Source organism: Corylus avellana, chromosome ca7 (assembly GCF_901000735.1).
Source record: "Corylus avellana chromosome ca7, CavTom2PMs-1.0".
Classification (NCBI taxonomy): Eukaryota; Viridiplantae; Streptophyta; class Magnoliopsida; order Fagales; family Betulaceae; genus Corylus; species Corylus avellana.
Window position 1 is genome coordinate 27854149 of NC_081547.1, and position 16930 is coordinate 27871078.

The 16930-nt window shown below is 38.6% G+C and overlaps 3 protein-coding genes across 3 annotated transcripts; 1 reads left to right on the forward strand and 2 right to left on the reverse strand.

The window, feature by feature from the left end:
- The first annotated feature begins 59 nt into the window (after nucleotides 1-59).
- Nucleotides 60-1316, forward strand: LOC132188563 (LOB domain-containing protein 33-like). Its single transcript, XM_059603056.1, has 2 exons — nucleotides 60-338; nucleotides 445-1316. Exons 1-2 carry the CDS (start codon nucleotides 60-62, stop codon nucleotides 823-825), a joined length of 660 nt encoding a protein of 219 aa, XP_059459039.1. The 3' UTR covers nucleotides 826-1316.
- Nucleotides 1317-3736: 2420 nt separating this feature from the next.
- Nucleotides 3737-8979, reverse strand: LOC132188561 (probable phosphoribosylformylglycinamidine synthase, chloroplastic/mitochondrial). Its single transcript, XM_059603055.1, has 4 exons — nucleotides 8843-8979; nucleotides 8539-8603; nucleotides 4090-8284; nucleotides 3737-4002 (listed from the first exon to the last, which is right to left on the reverse strand). Exons 2-3 carry the CDS (start codon nucleotides 8578-8580, stop codon nucleotides 4094-4096), a joined length of 4233 nt encoding a protein of 1410 aa, XP_059459038.1. The 5' UTR covers nucleotides 8581-8603; nucleotides 8843-8979; the 3' UTR covers nucleotides 3737-4002; nucleotides 4090-4093.
- A 4834-nt stretch (nucleotides 8980-13813) lies between these two features.
- On the reverse strand, nucleotides 13814-15972 carry LOC132188525 (AT-hook motif nuclear-localized protein 15). The gene is made up of 2 exons (XM_059603006.1): nucleotides 15658-15972; nucleotides 13814-15401 (listed from the first exon to the last, which is right to left on the reverse strand). The coding sequence occupies exon 2, from the start codon at nucleotides 14984-14986 to the stop codon at nucleotides 14042-14044; it is 945 nt and encodes a 314-aa protein (XP_059458989.1). The 5' UTR covers nucleotides 14987-15401; nucleotides 15658-15972; the 3' UTR covers nucleotides 13814-14041.
- Between the last annotated feature and the right edge of the window lie 958 nt (nucleotides 15973-16930).

Sequence of the window (16930 nt, forward strand, 5' to 3'; positions counted from 1 at the left end):
CAGTCCAAGTGTTTGTACTACTGAAAACCCAATTATCACAGATAAGAAAGCTCAGGACAATGACTGGGATTGGCTCTTCATGTGGAGCGTGCAAGTTCCTGAGGAGAAAGTGCACCAGTGAATGCGTGTTTGCTCCTTACTTCTGCTATGAACAAGCTGCAACCCACTTTGCAGCAGTGCACAAGGTGTTCGGTGCAAGTAATGTTTCCAAGTTATTGTTTCACTTACCAGTACACAACCGAAGTGATGCTGCAGCCACCATTTCTTACGAAGCTCTAGCTCGGGTGCGGGACCCTGTGTATGGTTGTTTTGCTGATATCTTTGCACTCCAACAACAGGTTTCCATGCTGTTACTTCAACTTTTCTCCAAAAACCTGTAAAATCACACTGAAGTTTGAATAAATTAGTTAACCAAAGCGATACACTGTTTACCTGGCCTTGCAGGTTGCCCACTTACAAGAGGAGATTGAAATCCTTGGGAGCCAAATGGCTAATTTCGCAGTTGGTGTTGCTAGTTGTGGAAGTTCTCAAGCAACTACCAACCCATCTAATGGATTACAATTCTCATCGCAACATGATGTGATACACACACAATACTATCAAAATCAACAAGCTGCACTACTTTCCCATACAGAAAGTGCAACTCCCAACCAAGCCTTTGATACCCAGATGGATATACCGCTCCATCCTCTGTATGGATGGGAAAACCAAAACTTATTTGATGACTCTGGCCAAAATCTCTTAGAGAGCATCCTTGAGGGAATAGAAGAAGAGAACTTCACACGTTACCCATGGTTGTACAACAGTACCGATGCCAAAACTTGAGGGAGTTGCAGTCTCTGCATGAGAAAGTACTGAATGGTTTCGAAAGAACAGAAAGCTTGTGTTATGACTCCTTTCGGCTTCCTTCAGATGGTAACAAGTTTTGTACTAGGCTTGATTTTGCAATTTAAGCTGGTTTTTGAGGTGTAGGCATAGCTTATTCTAGTTTAAACCCTTAATAAATATCCTTCTCTTGTATACATTTGACCTCATTCCTTCACTTAACAACAAATCATAATTCAAACTTTAACAACAGCAGCTCAAAAAGTTGTCGCTAGCGAGCATAAACGACTTTAGTCATCACGGATGATCGTCATTAATGCTCTCCTATTATTGACAACAAAGTTGATCGCTAATACACATCAAGTGGTTGCTAATATGTCATCATCGCGAATATTTTAACAACATTAGCGACGACATCGACTTCGTTGTCGTTGCAGATACATATAAATTCTTATTCAATTTTTTAAATTTAATATAATACCTAAATTAAATTTTTAAATATATAAAATCTGTAATCAAAACATTCATAAGTATATTATTCAATTATTAGTAATCTAAACATTCATACTACAAATTGTAAAAAAGAATACAAAAGTTTTCATACGAAATGGAATATTTACAATTTTACACTACGAATATTACAAGCCCAACAAAATATGTTAAAAATAGTAAAATAACTTAATAATCTTAATGCGCACATTTTGGTCTCATAAGCAACACACGTGGCCTGTGCATTTGCACCAACACCACCAGTAGTGTACCATAATATATGAACGAAAAGAACCTACTGAAAGTGTGCTATGAGATGGCTGATAGACTCTTCTGAAGTTCCATAAGCACTTGTATCATATCAGATAAACAATTTGAATCAACCAAGTGTAGAAGGACAATGACACAACTTATCACAAGAAAAGCAAAAAACTGTGCTGCTGCACTAATTTTCAACAAAACATTCAGCAACCAGAGAATAATTTCTCCTCCCCAAAACCATTGTTAGATAATTTCTTCTACAGCCATGTTAAGGCTGTGGCATCGGGAAATACCACCAGGTTTTTTCTCCTTTCTATGAGCAAGGATAAAACTTAAATAAAAACAGAGAGTACATGGGCAGAAAGGCTAGAGACATTGCCACTTATTAGATATTGAACAGAATAATTAAAACGTTCATGGAGAGTTTTGTATTTCAATAAAAATAAAAAATAAAATAAAAAAGAAAAAAAGAAGCTTAGGTCTGACTGGTACTGGCTCTTCATGTGGAACGTGCAAATTCCTGAGAAAGTGCACCAGTGAATGCATATTTGCTCCATACTTCTGTTATGACCAAGCTGCAACTCACTTTGCAGCAGTGCACAAGGCGTTCAGTGCAAGTAACGTTTCCAAGTTACAATTACACTTACCAGTACACAACTGAAGTGACGCTGCGACCACCATTCTTACAAAGAACTGACTCAGGTGCGGGACCCTATATACGGTTGTGTTGCTGATATCTTTGCACTCCAACAGGTTGCCATGCTGTTACTTCGAGTTTTCTCCAAAGCCTGTAAAATCACACTAAAGCTTGAATAATTAGTTAACCAAAGCGATACACTGTTTGCCTGGCCTCGCAGGTTGCGCACTTACAAGAGGAGATAGAAATCCTTGGGAGCCAAATGGCTAATTTCGTAGTTGGTGTTGCTAGTGGCGGAATTTCTCAAGCATCTACCAACCCATGCAATGGATTACAATTCTCATAGCAACATGATGTGATATACATAATTTTATCAAAAGAGAAATGCTACATGCACTCACATTCCTTGACATAGCAGTGAAAATCAAGATCTAGAGGTGATCCATTCAAAATTCAATGGTAATTTTCACTGCCACATCAGGAAGTGTATACTTGGGAGTGTATGTAGTATCGAAACAACAAGCTGCACTACTTTTCCACGCAGAAAGTATAACTCTCAAACAGGCCTATGATAGCCAGATGGATATACCACTCCATCCTTTATACGGATGGGAAAACCAAGACTTATTGGATGTCTCCCGCCAAAATCTCTAAGAGAGCCTCCTTGAGGGAATAGAGCCTCCTTGAGGAAATAGAAGAATAGAACTTCACACTACAACAGTACCAATGCTTAAAACTGGGGGAGTCCAAGCTGTAAATTTTACTAATTGCTTTCAAAAGAACAGAAAGCTTGTGTTTGACTCCTTTCAGCTTCGTATGGTAACAAGTTTTGTACTAGGCCTGATTTTGAAATTTAAGCCGGTTTTTGAGGTGTAGGCATAGATTATTCTAGTTTATACCCTTAATAAACATCCTTCTATATATTTGACCTCATGCCTTCACATCAGAGTCGTCTAGAAACTTTTACTCTATTTTTGTACCATATCTCATACAGTGTCATGTCAGAGGCATTTTGATTGCAGATGTACAGGTATAATGATTTTGGATCAATGCTTGCATCAGCGTCCCACACGAGTACTCAGAAAAATATTAAGGTAAACCAAAACATGTCAAATAGACAGTATACATAAAATGAGTGCATACATGAGTTACACCTTGAAAGAACACTAAATTGATTTGCTTAGAGGTAAACAGACCTAGAAAAAACATGAGATTGCCAACTATACGGACATTAGTTTCCTAAATGTGTCAGTCCTGAAAAGGTCACTTGAAAACTATACTTTATTGGCCTATTTGTGTACCTATTCCTTTACAAAGAAAGCATTTTTTGCTAGCTGGATCAGAACAATGCAGGTAATAAAAAGAAAAAACAACCATATATTATCCCTAGAAGCATTAAATTTGCGAGATCAGTCTCACTAATTACTTCACTTAACAAAATTGTACGTCCATAGGAGGTCAGATGAAAGCCCATTATCACTTTACCCGGCTAATCATAGTTATCCACTGTAATTAACATAGTAATGAAAATCGAAAGGCATGGTTTTGGAATTCTCCACAAGTCATGCATACTGTGTTACCATACAAATAGAAAGAGAGATCAAAATGTACTTTAAGTAACATTGCAATCATGAAAACCTCAATGACCATCCGATTGACCTTATGTAGTCGACAAACAAAACTAAAAGAAGAAATTTAACACCTTGGTCATCTCTAAAACTTTCATAAGACAAAAAGATTTGAAGCATCCTGGGACCTTCAAAAAGCCATGCCTCCTGCTATTGAACACACTGTTGTAGATCAACAACATAGAAGCACAGTATTAGTAAGCATTTAAAGCAGAAAACAATCATTAAAAACAACAGTAGGAAACTAACCATCTCAAGAGCACCACTCTCTAGCATTCTGGAACATTCTCAACCATGGACTAGGACCTTTTTTGTCCACATTCCATTGCTTCGGGTACCAGGGAAACTGCCACATCAAGAAGCAACGCTCCGGATGAGGCATCATGGCAAGATGCCTCCCATCTGGAGAACAAATCGCTGCAACCCCAAAAGGAGAGCCATTCAAATTGAAAGGGTAAGTTTCCGTCACACTCCCATCATCATCACAATATCTTAGTGGGGCCAAGTCTTTGTGAAGCACATGATCCAAAACGCCATCATCAGGGAAGAATGCTCTTCCCTCACCATGAGCAGCCCAAACACCCAATGTACTACCCTCCATTCCTTTGAACATTATAGCAGGTGAGTCCTTTATTGACACACTTGTGAAGCGACATTCAAAACGTCCTGATTCATTGTGAATGAACCTTGGCTGTGATGAATCCCCACCAGCACCAAGCACACCACCAACCTGAGGACCTGGGACCCACCCCAACAAAGCCATGAGTTGACACCCATTGCAAATGCCAAGACTGAAGGTATCTAGCCGCTTGTAAAACTCCTGAAATTGATTTAGGAGGGGCTGATTGAATCGTATTGAAGCAGACCAACCTTTTGCAGAATCAAGCACATCAGCATAGCTAAAACCTCCAACAAACACAATTCCACGGAACTCCTGCAGCGAAATGGTTCCTTTAAGCAGGTCAGACATTGTAACATCCCATGGTTCAAAACCAGCAGCATAAAACGCTGCAGACATTTCTCTGTCTCCATTGCTGCCTTCTTCTCGGATCACAGCTACTCTTGGTTTTGAAGTTGCATTCATATATTTCGTGTCTGTGAAGCTAGGAGAGAAGGACAATTCCCATGAAGGTTCATGCCTAAATTTCATTCCTTCTTTCTCTAATTCTACACAAGAGGGCAATCTTTGGAACTTTTCCAGCTGAAAACTGGTATCCTCCCACATGTCCCTAAGCAGAGAAGTTTTCTCATTCAAATGAGTTACACCATCAATCTTTAGCTCTATTGAGGAAGTGGTAGTTATTTTTCCAATGATCTCAGAAGAAACACCAAAACTGCTAAGCTTTCCTATTACAGAGTCCAAGTTCTTCTTGCTTACCTCAAGAATCAGACCAAGTTCTTCTGCAAAAAGTGTTTGTAAGAGGCTCTTCCCATTCGAAGTCAAGTCCAAAATGATACCATAATTTCCAGCAAATGCCATCTCCAAGGCACAAACCAATATACCCCCATCACTGATGTCATGACCGGCAGAGATCAATTCATCTGCAATAAGGTCCTGAATGCCCTCAAAAGCTCTTTTAAGGTAAGGAACATCCTCGAGATCAGGACATTCATCCCCAACTTGGTCAAAAACCTGAGCAAGAGCAGATCCACCTAGCCGCCGCTTTCCCTTTGCCAAATCAATGTGTAACAGAACACCATCATCTCCTAGCTTCAAATCCGGGGTTACAGTTTTAGTTATGTCAGGACAAGTGACATAGACACTGATCACAAGATTCCCGGGAGCTTTTACCACCTCACCTGCAGCATGTGCTGCCATGGAAAGACTGTCCTTACCCCCATCAATAGCAATACCAAGTTCAATCATAGCTTCTGAAAGGGCCGTAGCGGCATCATACATGGCTGCTCCTTCCCCGTCAAGCTTGGCAGCATACATCCAATTTCCACTTGCTTTAACATCAGAAAGAGAAGTGACCTTCGCCCAAACAAGATTTGTGAGTGCTTCTCCAACAGCCAACCTTGCCATTGCTTTTGGATCCAGCAGACCTTTAACTGGTTGCTCCCCAATGGCACATGCACCTCCAGTCAAATCAGTATAAGTCTGAGCAATGACTGCAACATCAGAAAGAGTAATTTGCAAGGGACCAACAGTTTGCTGCTGTGCCACAAGACCAGTTACACATCTATCCACTTTAGTTGTCAAGAAACGTTTTGAACAGACAGATGGTAGTCTCAGTACCCTCTTCAAAGAATCCATCACTGTGATCCCAGGAGCAATATCAAGGGGCTCTCGTGCATGAACCACACGGCGGAACTCAAAGGATTTCTGAGGCATGTCACCGAGTACTTTCTCGAGCTCAAGATCCACAGCAGGAGGAGGAAGGGCTCCGCTTGAACCGCATTTTTCAATAGCTAAGCTATCAACTAAAACAATACGTCCCTCACCGTTTATTGTTCCAATAACAGCCATTGAAACCCTTTCTCTATCACAGATTGATTTTAACAGGTTGTGGCTTTCGGGTTTCACCAAGATTGCATCTTGCTCCTGATATTCTGCACCCCAAATCTCTAAAACAGACATCGTGTGGTCACCAACTACAATTGCCCTGATATCAATCTCAGCACCCTTCGGGTATATAATTTCCTTAACTACATTACAGTTCCCACCAGCCCCCTGGTCATGAATGCTGATAATCGGGTTATTCTCCCCCATTTCAATGCAGGAACGAACCACGCGGTACAATTTTTGCGCCATCTCAGCATCTCCACGCTGCACAGCATTGAAATCAAGCTCTGCATCATTCTGGCCACTAACCATGCTCGATGCTGCCCCTCCTCCCATTCCAATACGATATGCAGGTCCACCAATCTTTACAACCAACATTCCAATGTCAGGCTCTCCTTTAACTATATGGGTATGATCAATCTGCCCAATACCTCCACTAAACATTATTGGCTTCAACCATTCCCGCCTCTCCCCACTTGGAAGTCTCATTCCAAAAGTTCTAGTGTAGCCCTGAATCAAGGGTTCTCCAAATTTGTTCCCATAGTCAGATGCACCATTACTAGCATCTATCAGGATCTGCAAAGGTGATGCCAAGTTTGACGGGTATGTGAACGAGGGATCTTCCCATGGAGCATAAGAACCCTCTATATTGAGATTCCCGACACAATAACCAGCTGTGGCAGCAACCACAAAAGACCCCTTTCCAGTCGCATGGGTATCCCTTATGCGACCTCCTGCACCTGTCTCTGCACCAGGGTAAGGTGCCACTGCACATGGAAAATTATGTGTCTCAGCTGTAAACAGAATATCAAGGTCACGAGCAGCTGTCTCTATCGGACATGTTGAACCAGGCTTAACAGGTCGCAATTGCTTCACAGGGAAGCCCTTTATAGCACTGGAGTTGTCCTTGAATCCAATAACAGAATTATTTGGGTTTGCCTGCAAAGTGCTCTTCACAATCTGCATGAGAGTCCTATTCATTGATTGTCCATCAATAATCATCTTTGCAGTAAAAAACCAGTGCCTGCTGTGCTCACTATTGGATTGTGCCATGTCAAACAATTCCACATTTGTTGGATTCCGCTTGATTTCCTCCCGAAAGAGACGGGTGTAATACTGTAGATCTTGTTCATCAAATGCCAGGCCCATTTCCTGATTAATTTCCTCCAATGCTTTTCGGCCCTTCTCCATGACAGGTATATAACGAACTTCTTCAGGAACCATATTGGTCTCAAATGACACGAGCTTCTGAGTATAAACACACTCAGTCATCCGATCATGAACCATTGCAGCAAACTCGTTAATCTGATTCTCTTGCAACGCACCCTGACTATACAACAAGTACCTCCTTGACCGTTCCATACGGGTCACCTCTGTCAACCCACATGCTCGGCAAATTGATACAGCATTAGAAGACCAAGCTGTTGTAAAAGATAGCCGAGGCCCGACCTCAACTATAACCGAATTCAACCCCTGCTGCTTCTTCTTCTCAAGAAAGCTCTCCGTACCCAAATGCTCGGGCTCATAAGTCTCCTGAAGGAGCCACTTAAGGACAGGAATCTTTTCACTCGAAAGCCCTGAATCAAGCCCAATATTGAAGCACTGTTCGGTTCTCAAACTGACAATCTGATTCGAGACTTTGCTTTGAACAGACTTCAAAAGTTCAGCGGTTGCACCTTCCTGGAGCAGCGGCAGCCGGTAAAAATGGATAACTTCCTCAGCAGGCTTGTCAAGCAAGTTTGATTGCTCATCTACTGTACTGCTCACAACACCAGAAACAATAGCCCTGGGCTTTGCTTGAACATGACATCTCAATGAGACACTTTCTCTATTGGACATACCCAGCCTTGAAACTTGTCGACGCAGTGTACCCCATAATAAACGACTTCTCTGACTGTGAAAATTTCTACGCAAAAACAGATTTTGCCTACTTGTACCCTGTAATATAAATCAAGCCAAAAACACATCTGTATCAGATTTGCCAGCTTAGGCCACAGCCCAGAAAGACAACCAATATGCACCAAAAAGAAAGAAACGTTACAACTTCACTTGCTTGATTAGACACCAAAGAAAATGTGTAGCGAACATAGAATAGGACAAAATTCACATTTTTGGTACCCATCCCATCAAGAAATTCTCAATTCTTTGGTATTTTTTCCCACAAAATTTACAGAGTGGTAATGAAAACATACCTGCAAGAATTCGACCGCTGTGATTTCCCGAACACCAGCCATTCCCTCAGACAGTCAGGCCTGAACTAATAACACATAGGGAATAATAAGAAAAAGTTACTCTTTGCACAGATCAATAATTCAACACTTCCCCAAGAAAAACTTCCACCGAAAACAAAAATCCCATAAATCCTCCCGCTTAAAGAAAAAACGACGCTATAACTCAATCATACCAGCATATGATTATCAATTCAACTAGAATAAGTCCCAATCCTTCACTGATCAGATACGAGGTAACAACAAGAATACGAGAGAAAGAGACTACCTTTTGAGCGAATCGCCGGCAACGAGAGACGGTGTCGAGCTAGGGTTTTAGTCTGAAATAAACCCTACACTTCGTCCCGGGTTGAGAGCGAGAGGCCGAGTGTGTCTGCTCCGCTTTTCTTTTTATTTTTATTTTTTCTCCCGGACGACTCGAACTGGGATTTTCTTTTTGCTTTTTTTAATGTTTTAAGGCGCACGTGTACTCTAACACGAACTAGACTGCACTAGTACTACGTATCACATATGTATGTTGAACAAATATGCTACCTTCCATTTTGGGGAGAAGGATTCTTTTCATTTCATTTTAAGATTCGGTTTACATATTATTATTTTAATAACAGTATGTATATTGCAGTGTAAGCAACTGTTAAGATTAAATTTTAAAGTTGACTTATTTTTAAAAACTTTTAATAAGAGAGAGAAAATGAATAAAGATTTTAAGATATTCAATCTTGATTGTTGTTTAAATTACAGCATACTAACGGCATGTAAGCCAGATCCTCATTTGAAATGGAGGAGATCTATTTAGTTGAAAAGAGAGCATTTTTGTCCAAATGAGAAACATAGAGCCCCAAAACGACAAAATTACCCTCTAAAAACAACTAATTTGTTTATCTCCATTTCATTGAAATGGAGAGGATCCAAGTCCCCATTTTGGTCTACATGCTGTCTTTTTACAAAAAAAAAAAAAAATCAATTATTAGATTTGTGGGACAAATTTAATGGTTTATTTGAAAAAAAAAAAAAATTGTAAGGAAATGGCCAGTAGATAAATTAAAAATGTAAAAAGAACATTTATATATATATATATATATATATGTGTGTGTGGGGGTATAGATTAGAAGAGTTACATATTGTTGAATTATGATTTTAAGGGTATTCAAATCCAGCCGGAATGAAAAATTGAGTGAAAAATCATCCACATCCAACTAACTATTAAATAAATTAAAAAAAAAAATTGATGAATTGTGAAAAAAAAAATTTCTATATGAAGGGTCTACTAATAGAGTGTATATATTATAAGCGAAAAGTCAGTCTATTTTTCTACTTTTTTTTAATAAAGTACACTACACATCATCATGCTCATTGGGCTTTCTCAGTCCCCAACTGTCTATTTTTCTACTTTTTTTTTTTAATAAAGTACACTACACATCATCATTGCTCCTTGGGCTTTCTCAATCCCCAAACATTTAAAAAAAAAAAAAAAATTATTTCTACCTAGGCTGACAAAATTTAAAAAAAAAAACTCCCTTAAATATGAAGGGTTAATTTTAGTGTCTATTTGGACACAAGAGCCCCCTATTATTCAACTAACAAATTTTACTTCCAACACTTCCACTTTTTTATATCGCATCAATAATCTTTTATTACTATTTAAGTAAAAAAATCAATGCAAAACAATTTTTTTTCTCATATCAATCAATTCTCGCATTTGCAAATATTAATTTTTGCCATCCGCATATGCAGATAGCATATACAGATGATTATTATCAGCCCGCATTTTCACTCCGATTAGCCTGGTTCTTTTAGTGGGGACTTGGTCCTTTCTCTATAAGCGCTTTATTTTTTTATTTTCTCCCCATAATTTTCTCTCTAGAGTAGCTTTGGTAAAGGTACTGATACACGTAAGTTGGATTTTTTTTTTTTTTTTTTTTCATATGCAGGGGTGACTATTATGTATGTAATGGTTGACAATGGTCTTCTGCTTGAATTTTTATACTTTTTAGTGCCATTATTTTATGCTCCTTTTTTTTTTTTTTTTTTTATTGAATATTGTTATGGTTATACAAATAAAAACAAGCTTATGCGCAAATGTGTGGCTGAAGAGGAGCCGATCCCTTATTTTCATAAGGGTAAAATTGTAATTTTAATTTTTATAACTATTCTACCCTCTCTCTCCCAATCCACTTGGCATGGCCTCTTAAAGTTATATGACAGGTTGAGTCAATTATGTCGAGAATTCACTTTCAAGTTATTATAGTGATGTCCAAGTCAAGAAAGCCGAAGGATACCTTTTGTTTTGTTTTTTTGGATGAGCACGTACTACATTGTAGCTAGGGGGGATGTTCCGACTTCTAACACATGCAGAGTCGCAGTCTTTCCAAAACCCAAGAAATCATGACCCTGACATTTTCTTTTGACCCCAAAAACCAAACCAAAGTTGGGGAAGAGAGCAGCACACCTTGGAGAGCACGGCCGAATCATTTTTCTCAGAGCTACAGCAAAAACTAAAGCAAAAGCACAATCAACAGCTTTATGCCATAGCTGTTGAACACCTGGAAACTCTTCACAACTCAAAAGAGATGACTCCAAAATCTAAGTGGAATCACATTCTTCCTCTCCCGTCATAATTCCAACAAGTTTGAACTGTTACCAACATCTGAGACTTCATCTCTGAGGACTATATAATGTCAGAAAATTTCAAGAAGGGATATATATATATTTCCCAATTGGCCCGAAGAGACAGAATAAATCATTTTAGGTCAAGAAGAAGAGACCTTCATAGGCAATGTCATAAACAACATACATTTTAACAACTCCAATATACTTATTGCTCAAGAAGCACAGTCCACGTGTTGAATTACCACTTATCATAAAAATTTAAGCTAATAATTCAATAATCCAAGCTATACTCTACCACAAGTTACAATCTTATATTTTTTTACTTTCAAATGTACACCAAAATCAAGATTGAAGCATGTCTGGACTATTTTAATTAAAACGAAGGACAAATTGTAAAGTCAAGATTCGAACTCATGATCTCGGCTTGAATAACATGTTAAATCACTACTTATTCCAAACATCAATATATATTCTTCAGTAACACAAACCAAATTTCCTCTAGATCAATTACAGGAAATTTTCTATAATGTGTTAAAGCAGAAAGGTATGTGTGTGGTGCATGCAAGTTGATTTATTAGATATGGGAATTTTCATCCATACAATACTATGTGCCACACAAGGAGCTATCTAGAACTAAAGATAATCACTACGTTTTGACACCTGCATGCATTTTTTCAATCACTACCAATACCTTGGCAACTTGTCATATACCAGCTTCAACCACCTTAGACCAAAAGAAGAGAAGGGAAGGCGAAAAGATACAAACAAAACATCACATGTGACTTGTCAAACATATACAAAACCTACAATGATGACCTGTCTTTGTGGGCAAGTTGCACTTACTTCTCTTTCCAAAGAGAGGTGGATAAGTTCAACCCAATGTAGGTGGAGATAGGGGGGTTAAAAGTTGTATATATCCCAATAGTAAGCAATATATGTACATTGGGTAATGGATAATATAATGACATACTATTCTTAAGCATAACAATAATCATGTTTGCAATAAAATGGTTTTAAATTTCATATGATGTTCTTTTATGCCTCGCACTTTCTTTGACTATTTAACTTTAATATTCGATTAGATAAGAAATGAATACCATTCTTCATGAATTATCATAACTTTACTAAAATTAAAGGAACATTAATATTAATAGCTAATAGAAGTATAAAATTCTTGTATTAATGGCTCATGGGGCTATATAAACTAGCAATCTTAAGCTCTTTACCTATAAGTAACCATCATATATGACAATGGCTATAAAACATTACCATGCCAGTTAGCACACTATATAATATTCATTATGATACGGCAGAAGAGGTATTCATTTTTTATATTCCCCTTCAAATTTAACTATCATTATAAATTTGTAGAAATCTTCTACTGAAAAATAGCAATAGTGGTTTTCAGAGTTTGTGAAACAGGAAACTTGGAAGAAAGTCCTCAGACTGCATCAAAAACTACTTGAAGTGAAAGAACTCCATTGAAGCTTAAAAATATATTGTAATATGGTCAAATTCCCTTTACCATTCGGAATTTGTTTAACAAGTGAACTAACAATCAAGTGATAAGTAAAGATACCAGGGAAATGAACTTGGCTATCCGCCTATCCCCATTAGGTCAATTTTGCTTCAACAAAATAAACTAAAATGCCATATGCATTTGCAAAAGTTGCCCAATATTTTTTCATTCAAAAGAAACCACTCCCACACGTAGAAGGATAGACAGTTAAACATCCACTTCTCCCAAAAGTTTTTGAAATAAGTGGAGATTTAGCCTGATATCAGAACAAAGGTGTCGAGTTAGAACCTTGTTTTTGTCATTTACCTCTCATTTCAATCTAATATTTTATGTGTTAGGCCTTAGTAAGTAAAAAAAAATTTAAACCCACACATGAAAGAGTGTTAAAATATTAATTAAACTTATCATTTTTAATCGGTTTAAACTTTTAAAATAACTCATAATCTATATAATACACATGGAATACCGTGGTCAAGGATTGTTGTACGGCATCCATGACCCAATACCCCCCAACTACAAGAAGTTAAACAGCAAAAAGAAACCTAACCTATAGTAGCCCTTATTGCAAACTGTATAAAATTTGGTTATCCACCCTGTGCTTTTATATACTTCATAAAATAACTCCGTACAACTACCACTCGTAAACCGTCACCGAATAGTCAAGTTGCTTTGTGTTGTCAGACATGGCCCCTAGCATCCCCAAAAGGAACAAGTATAACAAGTGTAAAGTACTCAAAAGAACTTGTACTCAGCCAAACCCTTCTGGGAATTATAAATGACCTCTCTCTCTCTCTCTCTGTGTGTGTGTGTGATAGCTCTAGAAAGTGTTCAGTCATTGTACTACAGCCCAAAGTGATAAGAGGCTTTCAGCAGCATCATTTCTCCGTGAAAAACAAAACATAATCAAGTAAATGCAAGAGCACAATCTGGGTTCCATCTAAAATTTAAAAATAAAAAACATAAAATTTCATTTATTGAAGTGCTTACCAGAAGAAAATTGCTTTCGTAATTTGCAACTCCAAAACTTCATTTCTTAACTACGTCTCCTTCACCTACACAATAAAAAACGATTTCTTCCAAAGCAACTTGATTAGAGAGAGAACTAACACATAGCAAAAACCACCGAGAAACTGATCAGATTCATTTTCGCCCGGGACTCAGGAGACAGATTCACAAGCAAAAGATATAAACAAAAAACATAAATAAAAATAAAAAGTCCTACCTTCCTTGCTATGCTTACAAGAATATGTCAAAACGTTTTGCACAAAAACAAGTCAGCAAAACAAAGCTAACATGAACCCCCCTCTCTCTCCCCCCCTCTCTCTCTCTCTCTTTCTCTCAGTAAGGAGGAGGGCGAGGAGGAGGAGCCCAAAAAACATCGGGGGGCATCTGACCATTTGGAAGCAAATTTGGAGGTAAATTGTAGAGAGGCATTGAAGCTGCCGCTTGTTCACCCAAACTCTGGCCGGCTGAATTTACACTGGTCCCCGATTGTTGCTGCACTTGCATCCCCTCCCCAGCCGGCTCATCCTCAAGCGGCAACCTCTCATACGTGGCATTAGTAAACGTGGCTGCAATAACCATAACCGGCCCCGACGCCACGAGCGCACCGGCGACAGTCCCACCAACAACCTGACCCTGGCCGCCAGCTAGATAAACAGTTAGCCCCGTTGTCCCTGGCGGCGATGGGGCAGGCAAGAAGGCACCCGATAGAGACAAAAGCTCAAATCTTCCTTGAAGCGTGATGACTCCGCCCGGGGCCGCAGGTTGTCGAAGGGTAACATTGGTTACAATGCCACTGCCGCTGAGAACCGAAACCCCCCTATGCCGCCTGTTGGCGAACGTGGCAATACACTCGACAATATCGCTGCCGCTGCTGATTTCCAATACATGGCTTCGGAGAGCATTGGGACTTTCTTTCGTGATCACTATTGGAGGCTTTGGCCTGTTCTTAGATCCCGGCGGCCGGCCTCGAGGCCTGCGGCCGCTACTACCAGGCTCGCCGGCTTCTTGGCCTCCGGTGTTGGGGTCCTCCGATTCCAGATCATTGTCTCGGCCATCTTCGTCTTCAGGGTTTTGCTTCTGTGGGGTGGTGTTGCTGGTGCTGCTATTGGTGGGAGTAGTGTTATTGTTGTTGTCCAAGAACTCTTGCTCTCTTCTTGGTCCGAGTCGGTTTAGTCCGCCATTGTCGTCGTCTGGGTTTCTCAGGTCAAGCGATAGGGCCGAGGACATGGGGTCCACCCCTCTCATCGCCACATTCCCAGCCCACCATCGATTCGCCATTTGTTTGTTCAACTCTTGGAAATTCAGAAAATCAAAGCAAGAAGGGAAATAAATTCTCTTTGTTACCACTTGTTTTGTATCCCTCTGACTCTGTCTCTGTCACTTTTTTCTCTATTTGCCTTGTTGAATCGAATAATGACAAACACCCAACAAAGAAAGGTGGCTTGGATGTGTATATCCACCAAACAGAGAGACTTATGGATAAAGATGCTAGCTTCTTCCTCTCCTCGTTCTTTGTTTGTTTGCTGTTTTTGTAGATTTAAATCTCAACAAAAAGCACCAAATTCAGCAGATACAATCCAAAACCTTATCCCCTTTTCCTCACCCAAACCCAACTAGCTAGCCGCCTTGCATGAATCAGACACTACACACATGGGCTTCCCTTGTTTTGCATGAAAACCCTAACCAGTACCCACTACAAATTGCAAAAATCAGATCCAGCAAAAAACACTAAAACTAATCCACAGAAAACCCACTTCGCCAAAACCCAGGAACACCAAAGATCTAGAACCAATAATTCAAACCAAATAGAAAGAAAGAAGAAGAAAAAAAACAAAACTTTTCTTGCACTCCATATAATCAGAAAAAAAAAACCTTTTCTTGCATTCCATTTTCGTGAAACCGAAGCTACGTGAGTAGCCAATGCATAGCGTAAGCTTTGGTTGTCCTACCTGTATGCTACAGAGCAGATTTGTACGGGGCAGCAAGGGTTTCTGGTCTCTTCTGGTAGGGGTCCTCAAGTATTCTGAAGGAGCATCTTTAGCAAAAATATGTTTCGCTGCAGCAGTGGGTGTACGTTAAAGACCCTTAGCACTCTCCCTGGCGTACGATAAGGATTTGTGTATCACTGTGTCTACTTGTAGCGGTTTTGCAGGGCTAAAGTTTTCTTGTCTCCCTGGTAAACGGTATTGTGTTGTTCAAAGTTTCGAGCTGCAAGTTGGGTGAGCTTTTATATTCTACACCCTCCCTTGCGAAAACCCATTAAAATGCCCAAATCAGCAACGAAAACAGCTTTTATAAGAAATTCAATCTAGTCGCTGTCAAAAATACCGGCATGCCCTTGTGTGGATGTAAAATATGTGAGTATGCATTCGGACAGTTTGGACCAGGAACAAAAACAGAAATTCTTACCGAATGAGTCAAAACATCAATGAAAAATATGTTCAAATTTAAGATTTAATTAATATATACAAAAATAAAACTAATATATATTTAGCGTTCATAAAATATAAACAAAATAGAAGACACAAAATAATTATTTTTTAATTTTTAACTCAATCACTTATTTAAATAATGACAGAAATTTTTTCTAAACCGGTATAGAGAAAATATCCTCAAACCCATGTAAAATAGTATCAACTATCTATAAACATTTAAAAGACACATTAAATTTAGTCTAAATTAGTAAACTGCTATTAACGAGATTATGAATTTAATGTGGCTTGTAAATATTTATAGACACTTTACACTATTTTACATGGGTTGAAGAATATTTCTTCCATACCGGTTTAAATGAAATTAATGTCATTTATAAAACACATATCATTGAAATCTGATTTAAATTTCGGGGCAATTTAATTTTTGATGTACATCCTTTCAATAAATAAATAAAAATTGCATTTTCAATTTTGTTGAGAAGCTTTAAGTTTGATAATATTCACGGGTGAAAATGTTCATTTTATAGTTATGGTAAAAACAAAAAGAGTAATAACAATTACAATCACTTCAAAAACAAGATGGTAAATAAATAAGAAATCCGTTGAGTGAGTTGAGTCCTTGTTATTTTCATTGGGTTTAAGTCAAACTTTTTGACCATATATATATATATATAAACAAGTGGAGTAATACTACAAGTTCTTTTTTGTATTCCTCTAAGAATGATGTGGCTTTTAAAATTACCATTGAACTTATGATTCATCATTATTAGATTTTGATCAAATAGTA

What these genes read in the sequence shown, in the direction of transcription:
- LOC132188561 (XM_059603055.1), bottom strand. Translation starts at nt 8,580, where the DNA reads ATGGCTGGTGTTCGGGAAATCACAGCGGTCGAATTCTTGCAG. An exon ending in CAGCGGTCGAATTCTTGCAG is followed by an intron (nt 8,285 to 8,538) that starts GTATGTTTTCAT and finishes TTTATATTACAG; the next exon opens with GGTACAAGTAGGCAAAATCT.
- LOC132188525 (XM_059603006.1), bottom strand. Translation starts at nt 14,986, where the DNA reads ATGGCGAATCGATGGTGGGCTGGGAATGTGGCGATGAGAGGGGTGGAC.
- LOC132188563 (XM_059603056.1), top strand. Translation starts at nt 60, where the DNA reads ATGACTGGGATTGGCTCTTCATGTGGAGCGTGCAAGTTCCTGAGGAGA. An exon ending in TCTTTGCACTCCAACAACAG is followed by an intron (nt 339 to 444) that starts GTTTCCATGCTG and finishes CTGGCCTTGCAG; the next exon opens with GTTGCCCACTTACAAGAGGA.